Here is a 22,752-nt window from a genome sequence, read left to right as displayed (position 1 = left end):
GTGTGTTTATACATATTTTATGGAGGAGGCTATGGATAAACCCAGGACTTTAGGAATGTCACACAAGTGTTCTACCATGAACTACACTTCAGGTTCCTCGGCTTCTTCTTTTTAAAATTATTAGTGCATGTGTGTGCACATGTGCGTGTGTGTACAGCACTGGAGAGTTGGGTTCTCTCTGTCTGTACACGGGTTCCAGAATTGAAGCTCGTGTTGTTAGCTCGACAGCGCCATTGCCCACTTAGCTAACTCCCCTGCCGTCCTTCCAATTACTTTGAAAGGGAGAAACTTGCTTTCCTTCTGTGCATTTCATTTGTTGTACGTGTGATGGGGGATCTCTTCTGGTTCAGTGTTGAAGGCAGCCTGCAAGGAATCACATGTGCCGAACATGTTCTCCTCCACTGAGTTACTCCCTTGGCCTTCTCCATAAACTTTTGAAAGTCTTCCTTCAGAAACAAGATTTAGACAAAATCTAAAACAAATTACCACACCTGGATGTGGTGGCACATGCCTTCAATCCCAGCACCCTGGAAGCAAAGACAGGCAGATCTCTTTGAATTCCAGGCTAGCCAGGGCCACACAGTGAAGCCCTGTCTCAATAAACAAACCAATAAAATTACCAGTAACCATATAGAGAAATTTCCCTTCAAATTTAGGAAAGCCTCTATGTTAATTATAGAGACAAAAAGATAGGTCAAAAATACAACAACATTCCCCATTCTCCAGCAGCTGAACCCTAACTGCTGCAAGCCTGACTTAGTGACTTGAGACGCCTTATGTAAACAATTCCAGCCTAATGGTCCCTGGGGCTGCATCCCATATGGCCAGTCTCAGGACACTTGGTGTTTACTTCCTCAAGATAAACTCTGTTCAAGAGACATCACACAAATGGCCCAGAAAGCAAGACCAGGTCCCTACTCTTATGGGCTCTATCAGATCCCATTTTATCTCAGAAGGGGTCTTTCTCACTCCTCCAAGTCCCACCTGTCATTTGCTCTGCAGCATTTCTGCCCACATCTTCTATTCCTTATTAAAACATTTGTATCAATTCTGGTCTGTAAATTCATCTATCCCTGGGTCTTGGTCTTGTCATTCTCATCACACTGATAGTAGAATATTATTATTATTGGTTTATTGAGACAGGGTTTCTCTGTGTAGCTTTGGAGCCTGTCCTGGAACTCAGTCTGTAGACCAGGCTGGCCTCGAACTCACAGAGATCTGCCTGTCTCTGCTTCCCAAGTGCTGGGATTAAAGGCATGTTCCACCACCACCTGGCTGGAAGAATATTATTGTTGGACCTGCATATTGAGTGTATGATGAATTATTTTGACTTATTTAAAGAGTCAAAGATATCACCCAATAATAGGTTATAGTATTTTACTACTTTTAATGATGTAACTATCCCTATACCACCTGATTTATTTTTTTAAATTTATTTATTATGTATATAGTGTTCTGGGCACCAAATCTCATTATAGATGGGTGTGTGTCATCATGTGGTTGCTGGGAATTGAATTCAGGACCTCTGGAACATCAGTCAGTTCTCTTAACCTATGAGCCCTCCAGCCCCACCACCTGATTTACTTCCTGAAAATTAAAAAAGACCATTTGTGCAATTTTTATTATTATTATCATTTATTTTTTTTTGTTTTTTGAGACGGTTTCTCTGTATAACCTTGGCTGTGCTGTAACTTGCTCTATAGACCAGGCTGGCCTTGAACTCACAGAGATCAGCCTGCCTCTGCCTCCTGAGTGCTAGGACTAAAGGCGTGCGCCACCACCACTGGCCATTTGTATAAAATTTTAATCTATATTTAAAATACCTAAATTTCAGACTGAGGTAAAACTTAAAAATGAGGGATGCACAATTATGAGTGATTTTGAGACATTAGTAATCATGAAGTTGTGCTATTGATTTTTAATTTTCACTCTCTGTTTTTACTATTAATTGGTAGTTCTAATAGTAAATTGTTATTTATGCACATCAACATACCGTTTTTGAGAAAACTCAGGAGCTAAGACATACAAAACACATTATATATAAAATTATATATATATATAATTATACTATTATTTTGGTTTTATGAGACAGGGGTTTCTCTGTGTAGCCTTGACTGTCCTAGAACTCGCTCTGTAGACCAGGCTAGCCTTGAACTCACAGAGATCTGCCTGCCTATGCCTCCTGAGTGCTGAGATTAAAGACATGAGCTACTACCACCCAGCCAGGATAGTTTTAAAACAAAGTTTTCAGGGTCTGGGGGGTGGGTAGCACACACCCTTAATCACAGCATTCAGGAGGCGAAGGCTTATTTATTTCTGATTTTGAGACCTGTGTCTTAGTTATTTTTATATTGCTATGAAGAGAAACCATGACCAAGGCAGCGTACAGAAGGAAGCATTTAACTGGGGGTTTTCATGGCACAGAGCATGGCAGTAGGCAGTCAGGCAGAGTGGAACAGTGCTGAGAGCTCATATGGAGCAGAGACACTAGGAACGAACTAGGCTTTGGAAACCTCAAAGCCCGCCCCAGTGATAACACCTCCAACAAGGTTGCACGTCCTAATTCATCCCAGTTTCACCAATGGGAAGCCAGCATTCAAACCTATCGGCCTATGGGGACCATTCTCATTCAGACTTCCACACTAGAGCTCATGCTTTGCTGAGCATTCTACGTTTTGGGTTCTGGGGTAAACATCGTTACTTTTGATCGCTTGGCTTTAGTGTTGAGAAACAAATCAACCGTCTTGTATATGCCAAGCACAAACTCTTTCACTAGGCTACACCCACAGCCCCTACTTTCAATTTAATTTGATCTGGGTCATTTGGGACAACCAAAAAGATGAAACCTTAAGACTCTAGACTTCATGGGATCATGAAAGTGGAAATGACCTTTATGTATATAGACAAATTTTATATAAAATTTCATTCTGCTCCAATTTCTAGTATAACAAAATACATTTCAAACTAATGTAATTCTTTTATAAATTAATTGCTTAAATCTAAATATAAAACAAACTCCCAGTTGATTATTTTTCCCTTAACTCATACCACATATATTTAACTGCTTTCTGCCATGTACCTTTCAACCTTCTGTAGTAAACCAGTTCTTAGTATGAATATTTTATAATTCAGTGCTAAGGGTTGAAATGCAGAGCTTAGCACTGTACAAACTGATTACACCCCTAGACTAATATGAGTACCTTAATTAAGAGAACAATGATGGACTTTTATAATTTGTACTTTGAATACTTAACAGAAGCCATAAAATAGAAAACGCAAAAGGCCACAAGGATCCAGGCAGAGGGGCAAAATTCTTCTTCCTATGTTCTAAGTATCTCTTTTTCTCTCTGAAGAACTTTGTATCTTTCCAGATAGTTGGACCAATGGGATGAGGTTACTCCCTATCACAGCATGCATGGAAGAAATGCATTTTCTCATCATTTCAAGACTATAGACACACATGAAGGCGAATCTCAATCAAAGACAGTACAGGATGTAACTTAGCGAACCTGCCTAGTTATAAGGACCTCGGTCCTGGTGTTTGATCTCTAGCACTCCAAAAAAGAAAACAGTACAATGGCAACAAGGAGAAACACCTGGAATGCTCCTAAGAGGAATGTTACTTATGGTTTTTAAGAATTATTGTTGTCTGTGCATATATAATGTAAGTATGGGCATGCAGGCACCACACTGCATGTATGGAAGGCTGAGGACTTTTCTTTCACTGTGGGGTCAAGGGATCACTCTTAGTCACTGAGCCATCTTTCTGATCTGACATGGTACTTTCTTTTAATATTTGTTATTTTTATTTATGTATAAGTGGAATGTGTGTGTGCCTGTGCTGAGTTTATGAGCACCACAAGGGTACAGGTGCTCACAGAGGGCAGAGGGTGTTGGATTCCCCCAGCCCTGGAGTTACAGGCAGTGCGAGCATTCTAATGTTGGTGCTGGGGTGCTCTACAAGCAGTAAGTGCTCTTAACTTCTGAGCCATACCTTCAATGCTGAGGTGAAATATTTTCTAAAAACATCAAATCAAACCAACCAACCAAACGAACAAAAATGCCTACTGTTGCCCAACATGGTGGCATACAACTATAATCTCAGTACTTTGGAGGTGAAGGTAGTAAGATCCAAGTTCAAAATCAGCCCCAGCCCCAGAGCAAATTTCAGGTCAGACTGGGCTACAGAATGGGGCACTCATAGCAAACAATAACAATAAAAAGATCCTGTGGGGTGGGGTAGTGTAAGCCTGTTTCTTAGTAGTCCAGAGGTTGAGGCTGGAGGATCTAGAGTTACAAACCAGCAAGCTCCCGTCTCAAAAGGAATCTATACATACTTTAATAATTATTTGCTAAGTGTTGTTCAGTATTAAATAATTTTAAAGTAAGATTCATCTATGAAATCTGGGCTTTAAAGATGAACTGTCAACCTGAATAACTGCAAAATTTCATATTGTTCCCTTTTGTGAGTATACATAATACATGGACATGATTTAGTGTGCCTGTGGTTCATTTTCAATGATTTCTTTTGCCATATAAAATAAAACAAATTCAGCTTTTTATTTTAAAATAGAGTTTATTGAACAATGCAGTAAATTCAATACACTAAGAGTTGTTTTTCTTATCAGAATTGGCACATGATGAAGAGAACTTCACTTACTGAGAAATTAACACTCCAAAAATGTAAGTTTAGATCATGTTCCGTAAGAAAGTAAAGTCTAGTAGTGTTGTTATAAAAATATCAATTTACACTAACTTACATAGAAAAGTAGTAGAAAAAGAATCCCATATATAAATCACCTAAGAAGTAAAAATCCAATTGTGTATTCTTAAAGGGTAGATGGGGAACCAGACAAAAGGTGCTGGGAAGCTGCAGGCTAACCAGATATACTTCAGGTATTTCTAAAAATGAGTATTTCAAAGGAAGAGCACAGCTTTTTATAATATTTTAATCCCTAGTCAAAACCACCGTGTGGCCAATTGATCACGTACCACAACCTCGAGTTGTGTCAACCTATTTGTCTTAGTCATGGAAAACAACAAAAGCTTCTTCAAGCATTGTGTGTACCAGCCAGGAAGACAATTCCAGTTCTGGAAATTTACAGACTGGAATCAACTCAAAGTTCTGCAGGATTGGCTTAAAAGATTAGATATGTTTTCATCAAATATACATATCATTTCCACTTCCACCTAGAGCACACACTGAGGAGCTGGAAAAGCTTCTCAGTGGTCCAGTACTTGCTCAGAGTGTGCAGAGCCGTGGACTAGAGCTCCACAACCAAACACGCTTTAAGAGTGTGGACACTGTCTGGATGGCGGTGGCGCACACCTTTAATCCCAGCACTTGGAGGGTAGGGGCAGGCGGACCTCTGTGAGTTCAGGGTCAGCCTGGTCTACAGAGCACGATCCAGGACAGGGTCCAAAGCTACACAGAGAAACTCTGTCTCGAAAAACAAAACAAAACAAAGTGGACACTGAAAGAGCAAAGAAAACTAGAAAGATGATTAGTATTTAGTAAAAATATTACATTCTACCAGAAGCTGCCTGCGCATGTAACTAAAACACATGAATGCCAGCACCATATGGAACAAAGGATATTAAACTGCATACTACTATAAAGAAGTTGCTAATGAAAAGCAAAACTTAAAAGCTAGAAGAAAATAAAATTTAAAATCATTTAAGATCAATGATTTCTATTTGCTAAACCACAAGTGTGGAACTTTCCAGCAAGTATTGTATTTTGCAACAAGTGGTAATAAATACCATATACTTTATTTTTAAAATGTGTTCAAGGGAAAAAAAATCCAACTTCTTTACCTCTTAAAAGCTATTGGTGTTAGGTAAGCAAGAGAGAAGTCAAATTTTCATCTCTGATATCTATTCATTTTTAGTTCCAAGACCCAGTATTTATGTATTTTATTTTCTCTAAGGAGCTATTTTCATCTATGTTGCTAAGAGGGTTGTTTAAGAACATATGAAATTGGCAGGGAGGAAAGAGACTCTAGGAAATTGTTTTTGTTATTTATAGCTACTTAGTAAGTTGTTTCATTGGCAGTGCAGAGGTAGGCACTTGGAACATGGTAGGCAAGTACTCCAACACTGAGCTACACTTCAGTCCGTGAGTGAGACTTTAATTACAACAATAGGAGGGTTGGCTAAAATACACTTTGTCTCAAATAAGTCAAAAAATCAGATTTGTAGATTTGTGTTAAGTGGTCTTCTGGAGCAATGGTTTAAGTTAAGAAATTAAGTATTAGTTACAAATTAATGAGACCAAATTATTTTGGGGAATCGTTATTTCAACATAGCTTTAAAAAGACTAATTTTCTTTAACTCTTCATAAAATATAACTGGTGCTTCTGAATATCACAGACTTGAATGAGGATGCAGATGTTAGTAAAACAGCTGTATTTTGGCAAGCATTTTATTAACAACATATGGGAAAGTACAGTTGAAATTGTAAAATGGCACCTGTCTCTCACCAGAGAGCTCGTCTGATTTAACAGAAGACCCCACACTGTACTGAGTAGAAAGGAGGGGCTGTCGGCACAGCATCCCTGCCATTGCTCAGCAAGAGTTAACAAGTAAACAAAAGCATCTAATGGAACTTTCGTTCAAATATCAAAGGTCTACCCCATTTTTCAATGTACTAGTTTTTACCTTTGAATTAGCTGAATTGGCCTCAACATGAAAGACTGAATTTGTTCACACAGCATGTGCATTCTTGACACACAAATGCAAAATCCTGAGCTTCTGCAGCGGCTTGTCACTTGGTACTTTCTTAGAGAAATTAAAATAACTCGAAAGATAACTTCACATCTAATTTCTAGAAAAACACCTGAGATTTTGCAAAGGATGAGAAGAAAATTATTTTGTTCTTAAGTTGTAAGTTAGCAGAGTGATAACTGCTAACTCTGATCACTCATTCTGGAAGAGAGAAAACTGGTGAACTAAAGTACGTTTGTACTCCAAACAGTACACAGCCCTCCAAGGTCAGGGGTGCTCACTTATGGGAAAAGGACTGGAAACCAGAGAGCCATGACGATGGGGAGACCGGCAGGGCAGTTGAGGAAAACAGTAAGTTAGATGCATAGTATCTAGTCAGATAAGAAAAAAATTTAAAAGATAAAACCTTACCTAATCAATGGAATTACATTTCAAAGATCAGAAAAACCAAAGTAAAACTTAGAGTAAGTACAGACATTTGATCTATATCTTCCTTCAAGTAAATGGTGTACTGATATAAACTAGATTCAATTTTCGTATCCTCCTAATGACTATTTCTATATATTATGTTTCTTTCTATCTGAAAAACAGTCTAATACAATACATATGCAGCCTGAAGTAATTAAGGTCCTCAAGTTTAAAAAAAGGGTGACAAGTTTTTAAAAACTACAAGGCTGGAGAGATGGCTCAGCACTTAAGAGCACTGACTGCTCTTCCAGAGGACCTGGGTTCAAGTTCCAGCACCCACATGGCAACAGCTTACAGCCATCTGTAACTCCAGTACCAAGGGATCCAACACCCTTTTCTGGTCTCCTCAGGCACCAGGCACAAATGTGGTACACAGACATACATGTATACAGGCAACATACCCATACACATGAAGTAAAAATAAAGGTAAGGAAAAATTTTAAACTTGAACTATAAAGGGATATGTTTCTATGTATTCCCTTGTGCATTTTTTAAGCCTCTACATGATATAAAGACCAATTTTCATTGCTAAACTGCCTTCTTGCACAGCCACAAGCAGTTATTCCTGTAGAGGGGATAAGATCTGCATTAATCTTAAACAAAACATTTATTCAAGAAACTTGATTTGAGTCTAGCAGTGAGTGGCGCACGCCTTTAATCCCAGCACTTGGGAGGCAGAGACATGTGGATCTATGTGAGTTTAATGCCAGCCTGGTAAGGACAGGCTCCAAAACTACACAGGGAAACCCTGTCTTGAAAATAAAAAAAGAAAAAAAAAAGAAAAAAAGAAAACAAAGAAACTTGATTTGACACTTATAAATGAACTATCCTTGGATTTTGGAGAAATACTTTAGAAAAGTACAAGGGAGGGTCAAAGTGTCTTTTTTTTTTTAGAAAAATATAATATATATAATACATTAGAAACTACACAAACCCTATGTTTTTCATTGATTGTGAAGGCACAACTTTAACATAATTAAAAGGAAATGCATTTTCGCTATGTATGATGAATTTTACCAGCTCATAAAAATATATGGATTGGCAAACATCAATGCAAGTGTTTCCAATTTTCAGTTCAAATTTTGATTTCAAACTTTCTGGGCATGGTGTTTCCCAGTTATAGTTCTCAAACATTTGGGAGACAGAGGCAGGAGGACAATGAGTTCCAGTACTGACTCTGTCTCCAACAGCAAAAAAGAAAAAAAAAGGGTGTGTGTGTGGAGTGGGGTGGGCAAATTCTATTTGTAAAAAAATCAATAGCACATCCTTGTAGGTCCACGTTATTACTGCTGCACAGCCTGCTCACCAGTTGTCCCTGGGCTCTCTTCATTTGTTGAATAGTCCAGGTGCTCCATCACCTAGGCATAAAGAAAAGATATCAGAAAATGCAAATGTTAAACTTCCCTTCCACTCTGCATTAATTTGGCAAAAGTATTCTGGTTTTGTGTGATGTTTATGTGTTTGCATGTGTATGTCTGGGTAAACAGGCATGTGTATGTGCACGCGTATGGTTATCTTCCCCAGCTCTCTTCTACCTTAGATGCTGACCAGAGAGTTCCAGGGGTCTGTCCATCTCCACAACCCGTACCCACTGACCTTAGCTTTCTTTTCTTTTTCTTACTTTTATTTTTTTGAGATAGTCTCACTTAAGTAGTCCTAGGTAGCCTGAAACTAACAGAGATCCACATGCCTCTGCCTCCAGAGTACTGGGATTAAGAGGCAAGTGTCACCAAGCCTGAGCCCTTCCACGTGGCTTTTTAAAAAATTAAAAAAAAAATTAATTATGTAGCTTTGCAGCCTGTCCTGGAACTAGCTCTTGTAGACTAGGCTGGCCTTGAATTCACAGACTCTACCTCCCAAGTGCTGGGATTAAAGGCATGAGCCACCATTACCTGGTCCACGTGGTTTTTTAAATGAGTTCTGGGCACCTGAATTCACATGACATGCCTATTCAGGAAGCACTTTACAACTGAGCTATCTCCCCACCCACGCCCTTTTCCCTTTTACTGAAAATAATTATTTTCCCATACAATATATCATGATTGCAGTTTCTCCGCCCAGTTCCTCCCCCTTCCCCTCCCCTCTGGATCCAACTGAGCTAAGTCCCCAGTCATCCCATGCCCCTTTTTTTAATCCCAGCACTCAGGACGTAGGTCAATCTTTGTGAGTTCGAAGTCAGCCTGATCAAAACAGTAAATTGCAGGACAGCAAGAGTTACATAGAGAGAACTTATCTCAAAACCCAAAAAGTAATCTTGGGGCAAAAGAGAGATGGCTCAGAGATGAAGAACACTCTTAGTCTGGTCAGCACCCACTTTGGTGAAATAACAAGTGCATGTAATTCTGGCCCAGGAGGATCACTTGCCTCTGGCCACCATACCTGTACTAATGTGTATATGCCCACATACATACACATAATTAAAAATAATAAAAGTAAACCTTAAAACACAAGTGGCCTTATGGAACCAAGTATTCCTTGTGGACCGCTGTTTAGGTCAACATCATGCATTTTTGGGATCTTCCATTTGTCTCTATTTCCCAGTGTGAAATACAAACTGCCCTTTGTAGCAGCAGGAATTCCACTTCAAGAGAAGACGGAGGCAGTGTGCACTTGTGTAAGTGCAAAGTTAAAAACGGTTCCAGAAGTTAGTGTGAAAATCCCTGCTGGCTCTGCAACCTTGCAACCTTGTTAAGATAATGTAAGAATAACATAGGAAGCTGCTCTTTATTCCAGCACTTGAGAGGCAGAGGAAGTCAGATCTCTTTATGAATTTCAGACCACTCTGGTCTACAGCAAGTTCTAGGCACGCCAACGTTACACAGCGAATCTCGAGACACACAGGCACACACACTCACACTCATACCCCTCTCAAAATAAGCAAACAAAATCAACAAAACACCACCACCACCCAAGCAAGTAAAAGAATGATACATGAACTTTGGAAATATTACACAACAAAAACTCCTACTAATAAAAATGCAAACAAGAGCACTTAAAACACCTGAAAACAAACCAAAATGGATTCACTAAAGAATGCTTTAAAGGCATTACAAGTGAGTATTTTACTTTAATTCTATGCATATTCTGTAAGAAAATTAAAATACTTGGAAATGCAAGAAAAAGGAAGTGTTTAAATATTTCAATACTTTTAAAACCATTATTTAGATAAAATTACTTAAAAATAGAAAATGTGATCTTTTTGTAAAAATTGTCAAAGACATTTATACCAATTAATGACTAGATTTCAGTATCATTATACACGTTTCCCTTCTTCATTGTTGAGAATCAGAAAATGGAAAGGCCAGCAATATAAATGTTCTATTGTTTTTAAAGATTCTAAATAATTCACTTTTTTTTTTTTTGAAGAAGGAGGGATTGTTCCACATGGGATTTCTGGACTTGCCAAACAAGAGTGCCTCTAAGCTAAGGCTTTCAGCTGACAGGCACCTTCACCAATAGGACACTTCCTAAAGCTCACCTGTCAGCAGCCGCAGTTCCCAAAGGCCACAGTTATTTACTTAGCCTTGTATCTGTCAAAGATAACACCTAGATTAAGGTAGTTTCATGTTCGGAACACTTCTAGGAGAAAAAAAAATTCAAAGGATGGGGATTTAAAGGGATTGCTTAGCATATGGGAGCCTAAGTTCCTTTTACAGCATCACAAAAAGACACAATAAACTTCAATGAGTTTTAAAAAAGATAAAAGCCAATCAAGATAGGTAACATTAAGCATCCCATAACATGAGACATAAGGTGAAGTGGTGGAATAGTTCATTTTAATCACATTTACAATTATAGACATATAACTAGATACATTTATGTACGTGAATATGGCCCTTTCTTCTGACAGAAGGCCAGAGCTGTGGGAGACCTGAAGCAGCCATGAGAAAGGACTGTAGGGGTGGGGAAGACACAAAGCTTCTCTTTTCTGTGATCTGTGTACCTGGCAACCATCCTGAAGGGTAAGAGCTATGTAGCCAGCATTATAACAGGCTTCTGTTTTCCTAATTCTTAGGTATCACTCTGGGCTCTATAATTCCAGCCCTAAATATAGATATATTAATTAACCAGTCATCGTAGTACACGGCTGTGATCCTGGCATGCAGGAAGTTGAGGCAGGAGGAGTCTAGGTTTCAGGAAGCCTAGACTACACAGTGAGACAACCCCCCCTTTTCAAAAACAAAGCTAAATAAACAACAAAACAATTTAAAAGTCTACTAATTGAAAAGTTAGCATTTCTGCTTCCTATTCTTTAAGATTTCAGTAACAACAATAAAGAAATAAACAGAACAAACATGAAGATGAAGTACTTAGAAACTCAACAAATCAGCCGGGCGATGGTGGCTCATGCCTTTAATCCCAGCACTCGGGAGGCAGAGGCAGGAGGATCTCTGTGAATTCGAGACTAGCCTGGTCTACAGAGCTAGTTCCAGGACAGGCTCCAAAGCCACGGAGAAACCCTGTCTCAAAAAACCAAAAAAAAAAAAAAAAAAAAAAAAAAAAAAAGAAACTCAAATCAACACAGCCAATAAAATTAACTGGCAAAATCAATATTTCACATTTGTAAATAGGCAATCTGTTTGAAAAAAAATTGTCCTTTGAAACTAGGCCAGCAAAACTGGCATTTTCAAAGCTCTGCTTGTTTAGAACTGATCTCTGAAAACGACTTAATACATTAACCCAAGTAACTGGAGCTCCTGCTCTCAAGCGGTCGCTCTAAGTAGCTTTGTAGCCCGACTCGTGACTTACAGCTTGTGACTTCTAAAAATAATTACAAGTGCGAATGACATTAGCAGACACACTGTTCACTGGACCTCAAGCTGGGAGAAGCAGAGTAAACAGCTTGTGGGAAGCTACACGCGGCTCTCACTGCACTTGATTTACTATGAGAAAGACCAAGTACCACCCCACAGTCGTTACACTCGACTTCATTTTTCTCTCTAAGGAAAAAATCATTTATTCACTCTACATTAGTTAGATCTATGGCTTCAAATAAAGTCTGACGAACGAAACTGAATACTGGAACTCTAGAATTATCCAGAAAAATATCATAAACTGAACTAGCCCTGAGGCTATAGAAAAGAATTTGTAACTGATTTTTTCCAAATTCATATTATTTTAATGAAACTGTAGAAAAAAATCTTACTTCATTTGATGAAAAATTTACAAAAGAGGGAGAACAATTCCAAGTTAAGTGCTACAGCACTTAGGTGCTGTCTGCATTTTATGCTACCAGGGCCATAAAATAGGATATGATGCCCAGGCGGTGGTGGCTCACGCCTTTAATCCCAGCACTCGGGAGTCAGAGGCAGGCAGATCTCTGTGAGTTCGAGGCCAGTCTGGTCTACAAGAGTTAGTTCCAAGTCAGGCTCCAAAACTACAGAGAAACCTGTCTTGAAAACAAAAACCTGATATGGTTATACGTACAGCACCTGCTTGGCATGTGTGAGGCCCCTGGCTCAGTCCCTGTGTGCTGCTCATACCATCTCCTGAACAAGTCTCCAGTGGAAAGTTCTACCCCTCTTCCCTTAATTTAACTATAAATTAAGATTCCCTTATATGAGCTGGGCAGTAGTGGTGGTGGCGGTGCACGCCTTTAATCCCAGCACTCGGGAGGCAGAGGCAGGTGGATTTCTGTGAGTTCGAGGCCAGCCTGGTCTACAAGAGCTAGTTCCAGGACAGGCTCCAAAGATACAGAGAAACCCTATCTTCTAAAACAAAAACAAGATTTCCTTATCTGAAATACTTGGGACTGAAAGTGTTTCAGATTTTGAAAATTTTTGGCATATTTGCCTATCCATAAATGATGTTTTGTGGAGAAGATGCAAACATGAGTTAGAATCCACGATGGGGATCAAAGGCATGGCAACAGGAACAGCTGAGAGCTCGCATCTTTGTTTGTTTGTTTCTGAGACGGGGGTTTCTCTGTAGCTTTTGGAGCCTATCCTGGAACTAGCTTTGGTAGTAGACCAGGCTGGCTTCAAACTCACTGATATCTGCCTGCCTCTGGCTCCCAAGTGCTGGGATTAAAGGCGTGCGCCACCACTGCCCGGCCTCCAGCCCCACTATTGTATTTCTTGTTTGAAAAATACAAAAACGAGGGCTGGAGAGATGGCTCAGTGGTTAAGAGCACTTGCTGCTCTTTCTTCTAGAAGATCCTGAGTTTGGTTCCTAGTATGAACCTGTAACTCCTCCTTCAAGGAATCTTCTAGCCTCTACAGGCACATCTCCACTGAGCATAAATACATCTGTAAAACATTTTAAATAAAAATACAAGTACAAGCTGAAGCATGGTAGCAGACTCTTATAATCCCAGCATGCGGGAATAAGGCAGGAGGACTGCTGGAAGCCCAAGGGCCTTCTTGTTCTGCGTAGTAACGTTAAATTAATGTCATTGGCAGTTAATGGTCTGAAAGTCTGTCTATAGGCTCTCTGTTTTTTCTTCAGTAATTTCTTTCTGTCCTGTTTTAATTATTAAGTAATATATGTTTATTGGTTGGTTTGGGTTTAGGTTTTGAGTCTTTTAAGACAGGGCCTACTCAGAGGTCCGGACTGTGTTAACTCCAGTGTAGTGCCCACTGCCCTTGGCCAGAAAGAAAGAATTTCCACTATCAGAAGACAGAAGGACATTCACTACCCTCGTGAGGTGGTATGAAAAAGAATGGCCCCCCAAAGACTCATGTGTTTGAATGCTTGGCCCATAGGGAGTGGCACTATTAGGAGGTGTGGCCTTGTTGGAGCAGGTGTGGCCTTGTTGGAGGAAGGGTGCCACTGTGGGGCAGGCTTTGAAGTCTCCTATGCTCAAGCCATGCCCAGTGTGGCAAACAGTTTCCTGCTGCCTGTGGATCAAGATGTAGAACTCTCAGCTCCATCGCCAGCACCATGTCTGCCTGCACACTGTTATGTTTCTTGCCATGACGATAATGGACTAAATCTTTGAGCTGTAATCCAGCCATAAATTAAATGCTGCCATGCTCATGGTATCTCTCACGGCAATAGAACCCTAACTAAGGAAGGGTCCTTCGTCCATACTCAACACTAGAGTTCCCCTAAGCTCCATTCAGGTCTCAGAATGTGCCAGCTTTCTTCCCTTGGAACTTCTGAAGACATGGTTCCTTTAAGATGAACATACAGCCCAATTTTAAGTGAGATTTAACACTTTTAGAAGCCCTTCTCCAAATCACTCATTAACTTGTCCTGTCCTTGGCCTTAGACGTCCCATCCCTAGGTACCAGGACCCTTTGCCATTATCAACGCATTCATCACACTTTATTGCTAGCGACTCTGTCTACATTTCTAAGCAAGTTTCACAAGGCAACAAGAGGAGGCCTGCTGCTAACTTGCTCATCCTGTAAAGTCAGTATTTGAAATCATCCTTAGCCCAGAGAATCGCTCAATACACAGTCATTAAATGCATAAATATAAAACTATTAAGAAGGGTAAAAAGCCATTTTGAGGATAAGACATTCAAAAGTTAGTAGTAGTTTAGGACACACTTTAATCTTATTGATTAAAACAGGGTCCCTAACTTGCTATGTGTTTGAGGTTGGCCTTGAATTCCTCAATCTCCAGTCTCCACCTCCCAAGGGTTGGGATTACAGGTGTGGGCCACCATATATGACTCAATACTCTTTTATTTAAAAAAAATATATATATACACACACACACCATATGGGAGCTCTAGGTTTGATCTCCAGCATTAGGGAAAAATTGATGTGGGTCATCTTCATGGAAAAATTATCAGCTATTTTACTAGTTTAATGAAGGACTTGTGACCATAAATACCTTTTGTATACATTAATACAGGCAAAGCCAACAGCACTGATAAACAGGCAAGGTAGGTATTATTATTATCTTATATAAATCTCAAAAAGAAATCCAATATGTACCAGAAAGAACTCTAAACCAGCACCTTTTCCAGTTATAGAAGCCTGTAATATAACATTGGCTATCTCTTCTTAAACACTACGGGAGATGCCACGAGCCACCTGAACTGTTTCTCTGGTACGAGCATTTGCAGCCCCCTGCTCCCAGTGCCACTCTGCTCATGTGACTACAGACACACAGCCATGAGGGCAGATAGAGGGAACAGTTCACTCCACTGGAATGAATCAGAAATAACTGCTTTACAAAGTGCCTCTGGGAAGGAAGGACCAGTGCCATGGCCTAACTGAGTAGGGGAGGGCTTCTCAACTCTCCAATTTCAGTGCAAACCAACTTTTCTGGATTTCCAAGAACATTTAGGAAAGAAAAAGAAAGAAAGAAAATGGGGGGTTACTTCTATTAAAAAATAACTCAAACAACAGACTATGAAATTATGATTTTCCTTGTTATAGGAATTTTGAAGAAGGAAACATCTTGATCCATTAAAGTCTGACATGAGTACCCAACTGATGTGGAAAAGAACACATATTTTCATTTCAAAACCTTAGGTCTCTTACTGTCAACTTTACTGTCAGTTTCAAAATTCAGCATTTATTTGACACAGTTGCATCTTGCGTGGCGTTTATGGTACCTGAACGCATAATGCAGCGCTCTGCGTTCCCAATGTCCTGCCACAGTAACGTGACAGGGCTGCGGCATCCACTTGCAGTGGGCACCAAGAACCCATGCCACAGCAGGCAGATGCCAACAGGGGTGAACAGGAAGAGCTCGGGGCATCCTGGGGTCACATAAATTTCTGACACAGAAAGATTTGCTATATAGGCTACAGCATAGTGGCCAGTGGAATTATAAAGTGTAAGCACATACCTGATAGTTGCTACCTTTCCAGAACTTTTTCATCTCCTTACGACTCCAAGCAACGACTGAGGCAGTAATAAGTGTACAAGGTACTAAATAGAGGAGAGCAGGCTGCCCCTTCTTCATCAGCACAAGGACAACAAATGTAATTATCATGCCAACGGCATAGGCTGTGGGAAACAGAAGCAAGGTCAGTTTTACATGCTTCTAGGAGTGGCTTCTTCCTTCCCCATTAAAATACTAGTTTTCAAATATTTCTGACGATATCTTTAAACAAGGCCCATTTTTCATTATGTATTTGTATCTGTGTCTGCGTGTGGATTTGTGATGGTGACAGCAGGCTCCTGCGGCTAGAGGGGCTGCAGGCTCTAGCATTGGTGGTAGAGGCAGATGAGCCTCCTGCCACGGGAGCTGGGCTTTTACAGCTGCCTGCCACGCCAGCTCCAAGTGGGTCTGCTGTCTCTGGCCTCTTGGGGCACTGCACTCACCAGAGGCACACATATACATATAATTAGAAAGAAACCAAATCTTACAGACTGCAGACTTCCTTAACAAGTACATACCAAACATTATTTAGACATTCCCTACTGATCCGGGGTGTTATATGAATGCATGCTCTCAGACTGCTGAAGCTGCAAATACCTTTACAGGCAATGTAGTCTGGCTACATAATGTAAAGCTGAGATGATGGAAGATCAGGGAGGTTGAGTGAGCGGCCCACAGTCACACAGCAGAGCTGACAAACACTCCTATCACTGCTTTTTGATGATCATTCTTGACTCCATCATGTTGACCAGTACTGTTGCAGAAACTGCTTTAACAATGTAAAGATACGTTACATTTGTCTATGCTGTGGAATGTTACTTTAACTGTGGAAAGGTGTTACTTTTGTTGACGCTGCATTTGTTTAGTGATGTAAGGATGTGTGTGTAAAGTTTGCTGCATTTGTTTCACCTTGCCTGTCTAAGGCACCTGGTTGGTCTAATAAAGAGCTGAATGGCCAATAGCTAGGCAGAGAGAGGATAGGTGGGGCTGGCAGGCAGAGAGAATAAATAACAGAAATCCAGGCTCAAAAAAAGAAAAACAAGAGGAAAAGGAAAAACAAGAGGAGGAGGAGAGAACAAGGGAGACACCCAGGACCAGAAGCCAGGTGGCCACTGCCAGCCAATCAGACATGAGAAGCAGTGAAAGTAAGATATTCAGAAAAAAAAGGAAAAAGCCCTGAGGTAAAAGGTAGATGAAGAGAAACGCATTTAGTTTAAAGAGCTAGCCAGAAAAGAGCTAAGGTAAGACCAAGCATTCAAAACTAATAATAAGTCTCTGCTTCTTGATTTGGGAGCTGGTTGGTGGCCAATGAGAAAAAGCCTGGTACAGTACTGAGTGTTGGGCACCACTGGAGGATACTGCACTTACTCTTTTAGTTTCTATGGAGGGATCTGCTCCCCTTCCCCCTTCCTCCTCCTCTCTTCCTTCTCTCCTTATTTCTCTCTGGTCTTCTCTGCACTCCCTTCCCCTCACTTAGTCTTCTCTCATGCTGCTGGGGTTCTAGTGCCATCGTTCTCGACTAATATGGAGACTTAACTCTCCATGGACTAGACAGACAGACAGCCATGTAGGGATGTCTGTGGCTCTGGCTCAGGCCATTTGTCCACGCACTCCGAGCTTTTGGTGCATTATGTTGAAATACTCATCTAGAATGTTCAGAGAGATTGCAGAGCCTTTTCTTTTAAATTTCCTATTGTTAACATTTCTGTAACAGAAGCAGAAGTGGTGACTCCCCTGCTGTACCAGTTACCTAACAACTTACAACATTAACTCATTTATATGAATTCATGGTAATCTATACATTATGATAAAAAAAAGATCAAGTAATAAACATTTTAGATACAATGCATTCCAGGCATTTTAATAAACATATATAAAACATCAACTGTTTTTTAAGACGGGTTCTCACTACATAGCCTGCCTGTCCTAGAACTTGTTCTGTACACCAGGCTGGCCTCAAACTCACTGAGATCCGCCTGCCTCTGCTTCCTGAGTGTTGGGATTAAAGGTGTGCTCCTGGTAGAATCTCAACTTTTAATTTGAAGTCTCTAAAATCTTGTGACATAAGTTATAGAGTATGATTGCCCCACTTCTTTGTTTCTGAGACAGGGCTTCATGTAACTCAGGCTAGATACACAGTCAAGTTTAAGAATGATCTTAAACTTCTGATCTTCTGGAGCACTAGAATTACAAGTGTGCGCCACTTTTCTTGGTTTGAATTATCCCTGGGGTTTTTTTTGGGGGGTGTGTGGGGGGGTGCAGTTAAGGATCAAAAATAGGGTTTCTCTGTATACCCTTAGGTGTCCTGGAATCACTCTGTAGATCAGGCTGGCCTCAAACTCAAAAGAGATGCACCTGCCTCTACCTCTGAGAACTGGAATTGAAGGTGTGTGCATGACACTCAGATTTATTTTACTAATACAGGTGCATGAGTGTCTGCCTGCATGCCAGTATGTGCACCATGTGCCTGCATGCCAGTATGTGCACCATGTGCCTGCATGCCAGTATGTGCACCATGTGCCTACATGCCAGTATGTGCACCATGTGCATGCATGGTGCCCTCAGAGGTCAGGAACAGGAGTCAGATACCTGGGACTGAAGTTACAAACAACTGTGAGACACCAAGTAGAAGCTGGGATTTGAACCTGAGTCCACTGCAAGAACGACATGTCCTCTTAACTGCTATGTTGACTCCAGTCCAACATCTCACTGTTTAAAATCATAAAGTAATTGGACTGTCCTTTCAGGTTATTTGAATGGTCTTTGGTTTACATAAAACTGCTAAAGCAAGTTCTCTATTAACTTTTACTAGATTTACTGTTTAATTTATTTCCGTATTTTTAAGTGGTACTTAGCCACGTGGTGGTGGCACACACCTTTAATCCCAGCACTAGGGAAGCAAAAGCAGACAGATCTCTGAGTTTGAGGCCTGTATGGTCAGCAGAGTGAGTTCCAGGAAAGGCAGGGCTACACAGAGAAACCCTGTCTCAGAAAAAAAGGGGGAAAAAAAGTGAGAAAGTATCAGCTCAGGACCCCCAAGGCCAAGTCTTCAACACAAAGGAGATTCATTTGCCCCAGAAGGACAAAGAACTGCCTCTGGATAGAGAGTAGACAGATGTGGCCCATGGACAAATGGTAGTTTATAAAGGTAAATGGGGAAACCCTGTGTTAGGATGAGGTGTTTAATTTTGATTGGACATGTTAATTAGGTGAGCTAAAAGGGGCTTTTGATTGCTGGAATTCAACACTTTGATAGGTGGACCTTGGTAGTCAACCTCAGGAAGAAAAAGTGGGCAAAATAAGGGAACAGATCATGGGGGCTAACTTTAGGAATGTAATATAACCGTTTGTTGTTGTTGTTGTTTTGTTTTTTAAGCAGGAATGGGAAGAAGGGCAAGGCCTGCCAGAGCCATGCTCACCATGCTCAAGTTGGCCAGAATCTCTTCACTTAGCTCCCCACCACAATTTAGCTTTTAAGACCAAAGCTCATATTGTTAGTAACTACTTTTGGAGACATATTTCTGTGTGAGCCTTTAACATTTACTATTTAATTACTTATCTGTATTTATGTATTTATTTATTGAATCAAGGTCTCATATATTCAAGAATGGCCTCAGACTGCTGTAGCTGAGGATGATCCTTAATTCCTGGTCCTCCTGCCTCTATCAGCCAAATGTTGACATTACAGGTACATGCCGTCACTCTGGTGTATGTGGAGCTGGGGGCCACGCCTAAGGAACTCCGCATGCTGGGCAGTCACTCCACTGAGTTACTCCCACAGCCTGATATCTGCTTTCATAATTTAATATTTAAATACTATTTTATAGCTTTATGCTTAGGGTTATGCACATGATCTATAACACTTCATGTAAAAGTCATAAAAAGAGGGAAATAGAGTATTACTTTTAGCCCTTTAGCTTTTTCTCCATACAATATAATGCAACACAATAAAAAGAAACAAATTTTACCAATTGTGGATGAAATATAGTATATAGAAGAAGAACCAGTCTGAACATCGAATCTTCTACAATATGCAATCAAAAGGCCTAAAAGAAAATCCATATTATTTTCTTAAAACAGTAATGACATTACAAATTCAACTATTATAATGGGAAACAATATCGGTTGGATTTCACTCTTTTTTTGGACTACGAGAGTATTAAAATATCTTAAATCATGAACCAACTTTCATATGTTGATTTTAAAAAAATTGGTACCACACTTTAGACATTTCCCCTAAGCCATTCAACAGTATTTGAAAAACATGACCTTTATTAGCTGCTCAATATTCCATATTGAGAGAAAATAGTTTTATGTTTCATTAATATACACATATTGAAAGACAATTACATAAAATCTTCCACTCAGCAAAGGAAGCAATCAATAGAAGGAGAAAACAGCCTGTGAAATGGGAATATCTGCAAATACAACCGATAGGGCTAATATCTAACACACGCAAGGATCCCAAACAAGCCAACAGTAAGAAAAAACAATCCAGTGAGAAAATGGGAAAAGGACAACATCAGTATTTCTTGGATTTGCCTAGTAGGCCCGAGGCCCTAACAACAAATAACAAAAAATGAAAATCAGGCTATGCATGGTGGCATAAGCTTGTAATTATGCCACCATGACTTAGGAGACAGAGACAGGAGAATCATGATATTGAGTTCAGCTTGGGCTACACAGCAAAGACTATCTTAAACATACAACTCTATGACGTGACTCAGCAATACCACTACTGGGCAAAGACCCAAAGGAAGTGAAATTAGTATGGCAAAAAGACATGTTCAATATTCAGAACAACTAAGACGTGAAGTCAATCTCAGTGATTACTAATAAATGAATGGATAAGAAGAAAATATAGTACATATACAAAATCAAGTATTACTCCTCTTTGAAAAAAGGAAATTGGGCTGCAGGGACGGCTCAGTGGACAAAAAGGCTGGCTATCTCACTGTCCTGAGTGTAGATTCCCACACCAACATGTGACAGCATGCGTGCCCCCTCAGTACCAGGGGAAGGAGACAGGTGAATCCCTGCCTCTCAAAGGCTGCCTAGGCTAGCTGAATCAGCGAGCTTCACGTCCAGTGAGGAATGCTATCTCAAAAATTAAGATTGAGGCCGGGCGGTGGTGGCGCACGCCTTTAATCCCAGCACTCGGGAGGCAGAGGCAGGCGGATCTCTGTGAGTTCGAGACCAGCCTGGTCTACAGAGCTAGTTCCAGGACAGGCTCCAAAACCACAGAGAAACCCTGTCTCGAAAAACAAAAAAAAAAAAACAAAAAAAAAATTAAGATTGAGTTGGAGAAATGGCTCAGCTGTTATGAGCACTGGCTGTTATTCCAGGGTACCTAGAGTTCAGCATCCACATAGTGGCTCACAGCCATCTGTAACTCCAGTTCTAGGGAACCTGATACTCTCTCCTGACCTCCACAGGCACTGCACACACGTTATAGACTCACACGCAGGCAAAACACCCATACAATAAATAAAATACAAATTTTAAAGAGCCAGGTATAGTGGTGCACAAATTTTAATCACTCAGGAGGAGAGGCAGGAAACACTGTGAGTTCAAAGCCAGCCTGGTCTACAGAGTGAATTTCCCAAAAGCTAGGGCTGTGTAGAGAGACCCTGTCTCAAATAAGAAAGAAAAGGAAGGAAGGAAGGAAGGAAGGAAGGAAGGAAGGAAGGAAGGAAGGAAGGAAGGAAGGAAGGAAGGAAGGAAGGAAGGAAGGAAGGAAAAAAGTGGAGAGTGAGGGACTCAATCTCTGGCCTCCACACACACACGGGTTGGGAGAAGAGAAGAGCAGAAATGAGAGAGAATATGGAAATCCTGCCCATTTGTGGTAAAAGCACTGTGATAAATCTGGAGGACACTCTATTAAGCAACAACAGCCAGCCATAGACAAACCAATACTGCCTGGCAGTGTGGTGCACCCTTTATTCCAGTGCTCGGGAGGCAGAGGCAGGTCATCTCCAACAGGCTCCAAAGCTACCTGGAGAAACCCTGTCTCAAAAAAACAAAACAAATAAACAAGAGTTGTGGATGGCTCTCAGTGGCTCAGTAGCAGAGCTCTGGCCTAGAACGTGTGAGATACTGGGTTCAATTCCCAGGATGGCAAAAGAAAAAAGGACAAACAAGTACTGTATTATCTCACTTGTAAGTAAAACTTCAAAGAGTTGAACTCATGGAAGTGGAATAAAATGGTGGGAGTGAGGAATGTTTGAGGAAGGAAATACTGGCCAAAGGATACAAAGTTCACTCAGACAGAAATAAATTCCAGAGGCTCATCAAACAGCTCATTGATGGTACTTAATAGCAGTATATTATCTGGAAGCCTGCTGAGTGCATTTCAAGTGTTCTCATGACAGACAAAGTGAGGTAGCACGTCAATCAGATTGTCATTCAACACTGTATACATATTTAGAAAATATGTTATATTTAATAAAATAGATAATTTTATTTTTCAATTTTTAAAAATGAATAAATACACATGGGTTTAAAATATATTGGAAATACATAAAGAGAGATAATTTTAGAAGATATTTAGAAGAATGATTTAAGTGTTGTTTTTTTTTGTTTTGTTTTGCTTTGTTTTTTCTTTTTCAAGACAGAGTTTCTCTGTGTAGCCCTGGCTGTCTAGGAACTTGCTCTGTAGACCAGGTTAGCATTAAACTCACAGAGATTTACCTGTCTCTGCCTCCTATCAGTGTGTGCCATCACAACCAGCATCTTAAGTTTTAATGCAAGTAATTTTATTTAAAAACTATT

General features: G+C 40.3%; 1 protein-coding gene across 2 annotated transcripts in view; it reads right to left on the bottom strand.

Moving 5' to 3' along the window:
- Window positions 1-4,582: 4,582 nt before the first annotated feature.
- Window positions 4,583-22,752, bottom strand: part of Sppl2a (signal peptide peptidase like 2A) — a 40,195-nt gene continuing 22,025 nt past the window's right edge. For both annotated transcript variants that reach the window (XM_057781311.1, XM_057781312.1), the window contains 3 exons: window positions 19,950-20,027; window positions 15,946-16,106; window positions 4,583-8,552 (listed from right to left, as the gene is read on the bottom strand). In XM_057781311.1, coding sequence (XP_057637294.1) covers window positions 8,478-8,552; window positions 15,946-16,106; window positions 19,950-20,027 — 314 coding nt within the window. In that variant the 3' untranslated portion in view covers window positions 4,583-8,477. The remainder of the gene's footprint in view (window positions 8,553-15,945; window positions 16,107-19,949; window positions 20,028-22,752) is intronic.

The sequence above is a fragment of the Chionomys nivalis genome, chromosome 9, assembly GCF_950005125.1.
Source record: "Chionomys nivalis chromosome 9, mChiNiv1.1, whole genome shotgun sequence".
NCBI lineage: Eukaryota > Metazoa > Chordata > Mammalia > Rodentia > Cricetidae > Chionomys > Chionomys nivalis.
The sequence above is the reverse complement of the archived record's forward strand: the minus strand, read 5'-3'. Positions and strand labels throughout refer to the sequence as shown.